This window comes from Sinohyriopsis cumingii, chromosome 8, assembly GCF_028554795.1.
Source record: "Sinohyriopsis cumingii isolate HCF-2022 chromosome 8, ASM2855479v2, whole genome shotgun sequence".
NCBI classification, from domain to species: domain Eukaryota; kingdom Metazoa; phylum Mollusca; class Bivalvia; order Unionida; family Unionidae; genus Sinohyriopsis; species Sinohyriopsis cumingii.
In genome coordinates this window covers 58,301,679-58,314,457 of record NC_142968.1, presented here as the reverse complement: position 1 = coordinate 58,314,457, position 12,779 = coordinate 58,301,679, and the positions used below count along the sequence as shown (strand labels likewise).

Below are 12,779 nucleotides of genomic sequence, written 5' to 3'. Positions count from 1 at the left end.
CCAAAATTCGAGTGTGGCTGGTAGTGGAGCCATTTAGGAGTAAAAACTAAAATACACTGTTTACAGCGTTACCTCGTATACGTGACGTCACCATCCCGTTCTGTACATGCATCATGTACTGATGAAGGCGAATTAGCCGAAACGAGCTAAACGTCTGGACTCTCAGTTATACAAATAGAGAAGTTATATATATATATATATATATATATATATATATATATATATATATATATATATATATATATATATATATATATATATATATATATATATATCTGTGTGTGTGTGTGTGTTATCGTACTTATCGGTCATGGTAAAGATATAATTTATGACTTTTACATGTTTACTGTATCATTTCTGATACATTTGATGTTTTGCACGTGATGGTGCTACCAAGGTGAATTATTTGCCTAATAAGAATGGAATTTGTAGGCAAGATCAGGAAACTTATTCCTACCCTTACTCAATAGTTACATATTTTCTCTCTAAGTGAAGTGGGGAATCAAATCACGACCTATATGTTACCTGCAAGTTTGGCCTTATAGGCAACGCCAATTATACAGATGTTATTCTTCGTAGCAACTGCAACACCTGCACATTCTGTTCCATGACTGAAAAGTAAGTTTAGTGTGATGCATGTTGCTGATGTACTTGCTAATTTTTATAAAGCTATGACGAGTCAAAATATAGACTACAGGTAAAAATGGTTTGTCTAAGAAAGTAGCATATTTTATTATCAATACAGAAGCCCTTTCAGATAAATGTAGTTACTGCATTACAAAGTCCTCACTAATAGTAGTGTGACTTTAAGGTCAGGCACAAGCATATACTATCAAAAATCTTTCTTATGTAAATATTTATGATCTACACAAGAACACATGAATTCATTTGTACCAGATCTTGTCCTTTTATTATTGCTTCCATGTTTTTCGCCCGTGGGGAACATTCATATGTTTTACAGATGCAACAATATCAAATCGTGCGACATAAGAATAGTGTTCTCTTTACGCTTTAATCTGACGCAAGGAAATAAAACGAATATTAAAAAATAAATGTTAACAAAATTCCGCAAGCCAGGAGACCTTTAAGTGGTAAAACTGTTTCTCTAGAAGACATGTCACTCGATACTATTTGGATTTATACAACGCTCTGTCCTCTGCAACTACCATTTGACAAATGTCAACAGTTGCTTTACCATTGTTAGAAAGGACTTGATGTTACAATCACATATGTCAAAAATGCAATTTATTTTAAAAGACTACTTTATCCCACACATGATATTCTCCAATGTCGCTCGTTGATGTACATTCAAACGTTTGCACAGGCGAATAACTTCTAAGAAATAGTGGAGACTTTAGCTGGTGACCTAGTTGATGGTTTGAAATTTCTATATATACAACATCAACATAGGAACGAAATTGACACTAATATAAGAAATAAGCTGCCATTCCATCGTTTTAATATCGGGTATACTTAATCATGTAGTACTACATACTACAAACCCTCATTCGGACACGTATGGCTCTATCAGTCATAGTCCAATATGTCGTTTATAGTAATAATTATTGAAATGATCGAGTATTCATCTTTCTAAAGAATTAAGATTGTTACGTTGCTAAGGCTCCATGCGAAAAATTACATTAAAATGAAGTCGTGTATGTGCACATTTTTGTGCCTCTCTTTTTTAAAATATATATCCCTTTGAAGTGTCATTACATGTAAATGTAAGAGAAAATTATACGATGAGATAATTGTCCATAAAATTATAGAAGAATGAGTATCTGAAGTTCTGCTTAGTTATCACGAGCTGCATCTCGTAGACTCCTCTTGTTAAATCCCCAAATATTTGTCTCGCTTTTCAAAAACATAAGATTTTCCCCTCAACAGATAATCTGCACGACTTTTAGGGCAGGTCAAAAATATTTAAAAACTTTCACAAGTGTCTTAATGCACGGTCCTTTTCTTCAAAATTACTGCTGTTGCAAATATTATCATTGTATAAGCATTATCCCTTTATATATAAATTATGAAAGCAGTTCATAGTGTTAAGATAAACATTAGTAACTAGTAAGGTCATTACATTTATGTCATATTCTACTAACCACTGCACTGAACAGTGACCGTTAATATTACAAAATAATCGGTCTTAAATTAAAAACACGAGAGACTCAATTAAAGAAGCTCCGAATAAGTTCATGCATATTCTATTATCCTGACCATGAAAGACGATTAATCTGTCAAACTGACAAAAGTTTCTGCAAGAATAAACAAGTGATTTATGTGGTTGATATGGATCTTGTGACGTTATGGAAATTGCAATATGACCATGCAAATGCAGATGAAACTATCTATGTCTGAGCGTTCGATTTAATTATTTATTTGATGTGAGTAGAAGAATAAGTAATAGTAAATACACAAGACTTAGATAACCTCAGTTTGTAAAGATTACAACAATTGATGTAGATAAGAAAAAGAACATGAACATTGAGTTTTTATGTTATTACACAATGCTTAACAGGGATTAATAATTTTGAAAATACGATTTAAAATCCTGCAGATATTTTTAAGATTCGTACGTGACATGTTTTCATTAATTAATTATATCTACAAACGTTAATCCTGAAAGTGTAAAAATGACATATAAATTTGTTAATTTGATTATGAAAAAAAAACTTGACTGAAAATAGTGATAGCGATCCCTTTTTTCTTGAGGCTGACAGAGTGTGCTATATATTTCGGTATAGGGAGCATTAGTCCATTCACCTGTTTCAGCGGCAGACCTATGATTTTGAATTGCTTAACTAAATTAAGCTTCTATAATCCAAACAAGTTTTAAATAATCTATAATTAAGACATTTAGATGATGTATTGATGTTAGCTGCCCAAGCTTGTATGTATTAATATATCAATGATTGTTCTAACAAACTTGTCAATCATTCAACTGACACAAAACTTTGTTTTCTCCATATGTAGTTTAACACAATGTTATCTAATATAGATTTTACTTCTAGTAACGATGTATTATCATAGGTATTATCACCAAAATATTCGTACCGGAGAGAATACACACGAAAAAACATTTGTTCTTCATAAACACAAACCAATCGAGTCCAGTAATTTATCATGCGACTTTTAAAGTTGATAATTAAGAGAAAATGAACAGGTTTGTCGTATACCACACATTGAGGAATACATTTTGTGACGTTCAATATACGTGTGACGAGTCTTCTCGAATATGTCAGATCTCACAAATCCACAAATTTCGCAAACGTATATTAAAACTGGTTTGATCGAGCAGTTTCAGCTGACAATCAAGAGGCAAGGCTAAATGGTTTATGCGCTGTTTAAGTAAATGCATAGCTCTATTAGCTATAGATGGAGATTATTTAGTAGTTATGTATGGCCCGAGATGACGTACTTGTTGGTAAGTAGTAGTAGTTTATATTTGTATCTTATCTAAACATAATAAATTTCATCTGTGAATATTTTATTACTCACTGAATAAAAAATATACTAAATGAAACAAGCTAGTGTTTAGAACGCAAATTTATCAAGATAATGTAAGTGGGACTTCTGGCTCACTTGCATAGCAAAAACGAAAGTTAGATTCCATGAGAGTGTTTTTAGAAAGTGGCTTTCTTAACCACACCGCAGTCGGATATCCTGTTCACTCGATTCAAATATGTTACGTAATTTGTCTGACTCTCGTCTGTACTACTGACGAATGCAAACAAAACAAATTGATGAGAAAACAACATTTTTCGAAATGTTTTACACAATGTAAATAATGGCAAAAGGCTACTATGGCATACACTTAAGAGTCCTTTGACAGGTAATACAAATATTTCATGAACGTAAAAACAACACTCTCAGAATCACGATATCAAATGAACGTGTTTATAGGCTTAGATATGATACACGTGTAGTCTAAGGAACTGCACTATCTTCCGTCTTTGAATGAATTTGAATAAATAGAGAAATATTCAAAACAATGATGAACATTTGTATTTTTTTATATTATTTACCTTCGTAGTTAGATCGCTAAATTAATTATTAGTGATATCTACTGCCAAACATGACACATTAGTGTTCGACATATTGAATATAATAATTTTTGGGCGGGTGAACTTTATTTAAACAATTGATGAATATGGTAGATGTCCTTTAATGGATGACACCAGATCATGCAAATGCCATTTATAAATCTTTGCCACATACCGGGATTCAATAATTGTCCAATTTGTCTATGAATAACGGTACATAAGAAGGAACCAATGGACTGCACATATTTTGTAGCTTCATCCTGAATATGTTCAGTTTGAAAAAAAATACAATGTTATATTAGAGTACAATATGTATTAGATGGTCCACGTTTACTTTCATGATTGTTAGTAGTATTTAAAAACTTCAATATCATCAGAATGTGGCATATTATTGGAGAGAAAAGTAAGTTTAAATGTGTAACTAGGAGAGATTAATCTTGTCATTTTGGAAGCGATTTCAATTTGCAAATGTAATCTGACGTTGTTTCGACAAGGATAAAGCACAAACAGCATTTAGTGTTGTAGAATATTATCAATATATTTACATATATTATCAGCATGAGATATATGCAAATATTATAGGCCTACCATGATACGAAAAGATAGTTTGTGTGAGTGATTTGGATTTTTAACGTAGCTTTAACAATTTTTCAGGCATATCAATACCATGTCTGCAGTGTGGCAGTTTATAGTAATGTCTAGCACTGGGGCATCATGCCACAGACATGTAGCATGATGTCCCACATAGTCACATTATCCTGACACCAGGCCTACCAGTCCTAACACTAACCTCTTAATGCTGAGCGCCAAGTGTATGCAATATGTCTTTGGTTTAAAATATGAACTGAAGTTCGTCTATTATTTGTGGGGATATGTTAAAGTAATTGCTTACTGAGTAGTTGCTTTGGGATATTTTATCAATGCATGGGCATGTTCTGCTTTAGTTCATGAGAAATAGTATCAGAAAGTTTTGTATAAGGTCTTTTAAAATTCAATTGTCGTCTAACCTTACTGATGTAATCCTCGTTATTCGTTATTACCGAAAATGCACGACTTATCACTATTTTTTTAATAATGATCCATAAAGGTATAAGTAAATCGCATGCATAACCAGTGGCAGGCAAATGTTAATAACATGTAATATGAGATTGTACAGAGAAATGAAATCAGTGAAAAGGGAGATGACATAAACAACCATTACAAAGACATTTGTTGCGAGCGAAAGCCTGCAAGGATACAGTTTCGTAAGGAAAAGAGTTCTACAACAGAAACGTTACGGATGTGTTGGGATGGAAATATTTTAACAGTTTTCAGCTTACTCAAGGAAAAGGAGCCTTTGTTGTATACATGTTTAACAGGGCTTGAGTGACTAGAATGAGGAGGCAATTCACCTGAATTCAAACTAGAAAATGGATTCACGTTTTTTCAAAGTTAATATATGGATAATTCATTGTACGTCTACAGACATGACTCTATTTGAGATGAGAAAAAAAGCAAACATACAAGTAAAGATAAATCTCGTCGATTACCTGGCAATCTTTTGCATATAGAATTCTTAGATTATAAAATTATTATATACTATACAATAAAAAACTACATACACAAGGGTGGAAATATTTTGAAGACCATTGTGATTCAACCTTTAGTACTCGTCATATGAAACAGTTGAAAACCAGCAGAAAATATTAAGAACCTTAAAATAAACGTCAAAAGTTCAATGCATAGATATCAGTATTAGGGTGCAATAAACTTTCAAACTTTAAAAGGAAAGTTACTTATGTGAAAGTATAATAAGTGTGAATTTAACTGAGGATCAGATCTTTCATATAATGTGAATTCGAAATTATCAAAACACCTGAGGGGAAAACAGCAAACATTAAATATCTCGGCTATGCAACAGAACAGAACATATAATTAAGTTAAAAGAGCAACTAAAATGCACGCAGTTTTCGAGCTGTTTCATATATAAGATCATGCAAGACTTGAAAAAACAACATTCGAACATTTGAAATGATTTCAACCACATCTCAAAAATTTGAGAAAACTGTGGTATTGACTATAATCAGGCCTTCAATGCATTCAAGAGCATACTTTGGCAATGAAAGCAGATATAGGTAGGTGCAATCATTAGAACATTAAAACTTCCTTCAATTTTTACTAAAAGAAGGTAAAGAAGCGACTAACAAATTTACTCGATTAATATGATCTTTCCTGGACACTTTATTGACCATGTTCAATTAAGCAAATGCATAAGCCTACAATCACAATGAATTACCTAACAATTAGCAGTAATTAGATGATTTGGAAGAATTGTTACATCATCTAGATGATACAAAAACGCTCACTTGCCATAGCATGTAGGCAAGCAGATTTTGAATATCTGGCTTCCACATAATTTTCTTTTGATAGTAATTGAAATTTATCGACATAACTAGAGCATGTACAAATTGTTCCCAAAAGTGGAAAATGTAACACAGAACAGCTCATAAAGGAAACTGAAACATCCAATAGCAGAGATGCAAACCTTATGAAAAAGAAACGAGATTAAAATGGAATTACAGCGGGGGAAATGGACTGGTTAGAGTGAAATATTAAAAGGGAATCGAATGTGGAAAGCAAGTAAAAGGATGATCACTGTACATGCTTACATAAACCATATTTCATACCATTTTCAAGAATGTTAGACATAGCTAACACTTAGTATAGATCAAGATGATTGCTATGTACGTTTAATTTATGTTGTGTACCTGGTTTTGTCATGATTTACTATAACATTTCTGTATAAGGACTGTTGTCGTGATTATAAGGGGAAAGCAAGACATTTATTACAGTCGGATTTCAAGGCTAATATTACTTAAAGTAAAATTAGGTATATCCATTGGAAATCTATTCCGTCGCAGTTCAAGTGAAATTTTTATTTTTAAAGGTTAGGTAAACAATTGTGTATCCACGATTCATATAAGTCTCTGATATCTATGATCAGAGCTTATAGTTTATTTTTTATATAATTCTCGAAGAATATTGTTTCATAATTTCACTTCAATTTCAAAGTGCTCACTGACTTTGTGGACTATAACACTCCTCTAGAGTTATTAACAAGTCATTCAAAGACATTCTTGATCAGATCATTTTGGCACATCATGAAATTTACGACTATTGTAGTTCATTCAGAACATATACTTTTACACCTGGACTACGGCGTTTACGATTGTTGGGAATTTAATTACAGTACTGTAGATGTTTCTTAAATATACACTCTTTAGCTTAGAGAAATAAATTGTTTGCTAAATTTTAATTAAATTGTTTGTTTCATTTCATTCCTATTATATACGTTAAGACCTAGAGCCGTTACAGAATCTTGATTGAAAAGACTAATAAGTATGGCACCTAACCCTTGTCCTGTAAACTGGTTAACTCAACTTATGAATTGAACGCGATATGCAGTTATTACGATGGAAATGCATTGGTGCCATACAAGTGATTAAACTATTTTGAAAATTACACAAAAATTCTGCTAAATGTTGACTGTACGAAAAGATACAGATTACAGTATAATACTGAAGTTTAGCAGAATCGCCTAAACATGAACACTGTGGATAATATCATTCATCACATAGTCGGTACAGTTTTCCTATAGCATGTGCAGTTTCATAAATGTTATATTACTACACGTTAAAATATCACTTTATGTGATTTTAATTGGTCCAAATAAGGCCATGAATTTATAGTGCAGTATCTGCTTTACTGAATTGCTGTGATCTTTGGAAAACATTTTTAACACCACATTCTGGAATATTTTGTTTCAAATGAATATTTTTAGCTGCCATTTTGTATTGGATTGGGGGAAAATGGTCTTGTTTGTTTCAATAAGGCCAATTTGCCTCTACAGAAGTTTGTTATGTCACGTATAACATGTCATAACATGAAAAATGGATAAAAAACCCTAGACAATAGCAATAACTACAAGTAAAACTACGGGTATTGCTCAGTTAATAGTGGGGGTGGGGGTGGAGGAACAGTATATATGTAGCATGAAATCCACCATATATACAAGCGTGGTTTAAATGTGAACTTACATAAGTAAATATACTCACCTTTGTTCACAGAAAAATGTAAGCATAAACCGGTCTCCCCAACTGATATAAATTTATCCAACGAAAACTCAAACGAGTTATTGGTGGGGAAGCCTCAAATGGCTGAGATAGACTATTGGGCCAACTGTGATAAATACTCAATGATGCAAGTATACGAAACGTCGCATAAATTTCACCTTTCATTTATAAGATCTGAATGCTGGGGACTATGTTTGCAACTACACTCTGAATCGCAACATTAATTTCACGAAACATCGTCTCAGCATTCATCATCGGTGTCGTAATATGTATCATCGATGTCTTCTTTGAGTTCACGCAACAACGCACGATACGCCCCCGAGTCCATAATGCTTTCGTGATAAATGCTGACTAATCGATGCTGCCTCCTTAATGACTGCTGATGCTTTGTACCCAGCGGAAACCAACACGTCTTTCCGGCCGATCTGCAAGGTCGTGAGAGGCACACAGTCCACCAAGGCCTTATCCTTCATATGTTTGTATCGCCCTAAACATTGACGTATGTTGCAACTTTATAGTTTTGTCGAACTCTTCTTATACTTCATCACATCATTTCCCGTGTTAGCACAGATGGATCGGCCAGTGTGGGTAATATACTTTTATTTTCTTATGCTTTGGTGCTACACGTGGTTGTTGTTCCGGAGCGGGTGCAGAAAGACTTACTGTTATTGCTCATATGCACGATTTGGATCCGCTAGCAGCCTGATCGCTTCTTCTTCGTATCTTATAATTTCAGCTTATTCTTCCTGTGTGAGCGTGGATGCTTGGACGGGATGGGGTTTTGAGGGTGACAAGCGTTAGTTTTCCATTTCTTCTTGATACCGTAGCCATTCTAGTAGCTCTCTTCGTGTGGGTGCATGTGGTTTGTCTTCGGTAAGTTTTGCCCGTGACGGTGCAGGTAGTTCTTCCTTACGTATTGTAACTTGTACATATTCGTCCAATGTGAGTGTAAATGGTTTGGCCGGTGAGGACGCTAATTGTTCCATTTCTTCCCATGTGCATGCATATGGTGTTGCTCATGGTGGTACAGGTAAATCTTCGCATGAGGGCCATGCACGTTGTTCTTCGTATTCTGCCCGTGGTTCCTATTCGACAGGTATGATAATTCGCATGAGGGTTCAGGTTCAGGTTCTCGTAATGTTAAACCTACGCGAGTTCGTTTCCAGAGTGTTTCCTTATAAACTTCTTATATAAATTCTACAAACATTTTACTTTTACCTACTTCTAGTATTCTATATAATGATCAAACAATGGGTCAGTGGTTTATGTAAATAGAGTAATTCCCGGAATACCCACTTGGTATGTACATCTTTCATCTTCGATTGTTTTATTTTTTTTTCGAACGATTACTGTTACCATTCTGAAAATATGGTAATAGTGGTATTTATATGACTTTCAAAGGTTCACTGTCGATCTGGTTGCTGTGGTATTTTCAGTATATCTTTATACGTTTTGTGGGGACGTGTATATAATTATGAAAACGTTCCACATGTTCGCAAGCAGCTATGTGGCGTACGAATCGTCATATTCTTCTTTAACATATTTTCCTTACATTATACTTATTATAATCGTTTACATTGCCATGTCTACACCCGGACTATACTTTCCAAAAGTTCTGATCAAGTCAATAGTGATGCAATTATACCATCATATTCCGAACTTCATCCAACGAGTGTTCAGACAAGAGCTACGATGAATATTTGACAGATCATGCGCGACAATTACAAGTAGTATAACTCTATGGCCTTAAACTAGGTAAAATATATAACCAAAAACCAACAATTTTTGGAAAATTCAACAAATAATTTATTTCTCAAAGTGTAAATTTAAAAAGAAACATTATTGCGAATTAAATCACAAATAGTCTACGACGTTATATGTATTGTCAGAATCAACGTTCTAATTAAATTCCATTGGTGTTCACAAAAGTTTCAACTCTGAATGTGTTGATGTGTCTAAAGTGCATTGTGATGAGGAGATGTGCCAACAGTCTTTTGATAAATCACAATAATATAATCCAGGATGTTCGTGTTTGAGATCAATATCATTATTGATAAGATCTAGCGCTGAAGGCGTTGATTTGTTTGTAGACTTGAATATACGAATGTACCCGTAACCTTAGTCCAATGTTCATTTCTAGAACAGTTGCAAAGAGAAAAAATCTGTGACTAAAATTATACTAGAAAATGTAGTAAATATCAGGTACAAAAGGTTATTCCATGGGACATAGACCCATACTCAAATAAATATGTTTACCTCTACTGATATTGATCCTAATATTAATCCACACTAATATAGAAAATATTGGTTATGCATTGTTTATTTTTTGCCAAAATAATAATTACAGCTCAGGTAGACAATGATTTTTATTTTCATCATAAGCTAGCAAATACAAATCAAATGTTTTTAAGGCAACTGTGTGAACTGTTGTGGAACAGAGATCAGGTCTACATTCTTATAACGACCTCAGGAAAATATTCTCGTTGGGTTGTCTTTGTGCCCCAGCATCCGTTCGTGTCAACGTGATGATACGGATCTCATCCATGACTTTAACATGTTTAATCCTACATTGGAGAAAGGCTTGCCAGCTTGATTATAAAAGGAGTCAGGAAGACTAAAGTTGATCTTGCTGGTCGCTAGATTCCCACTTAGTGGCTGTAAAGCACATTGATATAAACAACACGGATAAGATTAACTACAGTCAGCGCGGTTATTGGAAAGGTGACACTGCTGTTGAAAATACATCGCGCAGCAGAAGTCACCCATGCATCCGCTTGATAATATCTTGCTAAACAAACGCTATAACAAATTTACCTACCCATACCATGAAATGTTTCCAGTGAATGTTTTGATGTGAAAACGCTCAACGAAGTTCATCATGCCTATCTTTTGTTTCCGCATGATCGTGTACGGGACATACATCCAAGTACTCGTTAACCTTTGTAGTTATTGCCAGTAGATATAAGGAAGCGGAGCCATTTAGTTCTAAACGTTCAACAGGTGCAATTAAACGTACTTACACATGCAGTCTGCTGACGTAACCATGGCTGTTGCGGCTGGACCCGGGCAAAGACTTTGCTTTTGTTGTACTGTTAGCGAAACATAAGGTTCGGGTTCATGTTAGAAATGTTTACATGTATCAGTCATTCAGGCAAGCATTAAATAAGGAAACCAAATATACGATTGTGTTAATACCTGTTTAGGCTATTAGGCAGAAGACTGTCAGGGTTACCTACAAAATGATTTCGCAACCACTGCTTACATTATTAACTGGCCAGCTATGCGCGCCAGTGATATGAAAGTGATCGCGAGCTGTTTCATCATTGAACGGTAAAATCATCCGGATGACAGCAGCATTTTACTCTGATACTGGGCTATGTTTAAAACACTTCTACCGAGTCCTTAAAACGGTACAACGACTGAGGATCAGTTTATCCGTCACATTTTTCTGCTGTATAATCAAAATAGCATAGGGTTTGTTCTTCAGCTTACAGAGTTTTGACGAAACATAAGGTGCATTCACGGGAATGATTAGGTATTAAAATCCCGCGTAAATAGTTTACGGTACTTTCAATTATCGTTGCACTGCAGATAATTTTAAAATGCTCTTACCAGTCTCTGACATCATTATTTTCCACTTCTTCTTACTATTTCAATTCCACTGCAGTAAAAGTTATGGCTTGCATGAGCTAAAACAAAAACCGGCGACGTCGACACATAAATGTTGTACCCTGCTGGTTGTTGTGTCGGTTAAGAAAACGCGACAATATCTCTATGCATAAACAATGCTAAATTAGCTCTAGGCTATCCATCTCGCTTAGCAACAACATATCAATATTGCACCACGCGCTTCTCGTAGTGGCTACTCGTTTCGTATTAAAGTATTTATTCCTAGTGAATATATCAACATCGATATCGGAGTGGAGATGTTAAAACTTTTTGAGTATGGTGTAAGAATCCTATATAGGAAAGTCAACGTTGTTAAGTTCGCCCAGGTGTATCATTTTGAAGATGGTCTGTTGATTACTCGCGGAATGCGACGCTAATATCACTGCCCATTCACAACACGACACTGGTTGTCGTTAAACACGTTTAGTACTGATCATGGTGAACATAATTTGGTGATGCTATATAACGCGAACTAAATAAAGGTGTGTACGGTGCAAAATCAGGCTGAGCTTCTAAGCTTCTAGAAAGCATACATTCAGAACCTCCTAAGAAGTATATATTTCACCTTCTAGAGAATCTTAGCATAAATATGTATCAATTTCATTATTCATTGTCTCAGTGTTTTTATAGCTCAATATTACACCAAGACGATTCTGGCTGTAATGCTATAGACGTCTTATGTTACATGGCCTGGCATTTCAAATTCCACACAGAACAATATCAACTTCGAATCCGGACGGCAGCACCGTCTCACCCAAGTGCTGTAAAGTTGATCAATTCCAGGACGTAAATTTGATATCAGAGTAACGCCCCATGTATAACCTTGATCGTTTCCCACAATCATCTGATTTAAACTGGAAATTAAATATATGCTTTTATAGAGCACAGACAACCAAATAGATCGCTAATTTTTTTATGACCCACAATAACAGTATACACAGCATTATCTGATTCG

General features: G+C 34.5%; 1 protein-coding gene across 1 annotated transcript in view; it reads right to left on the bottom strand.

Annotated features, from left to right (window-relative positions):
• The window catches only part of LOC149793604 (furin-1-like), a 33,104-nt gene that overhangs the window by 10,076 nt on the left and 10,249 nt on the right, over window positions 1-12,779 (bottom strand). The window contains exon 6 of the mRNA XM_089967566.1: window positions 526-611. Within this exon, the coding sequence (XP_089823692.1) occupies window positions 526-611 (86 nt within the window). The remainder of the gene's footprint in view (window positions 1-525; window positions 612-12,779) is intronic.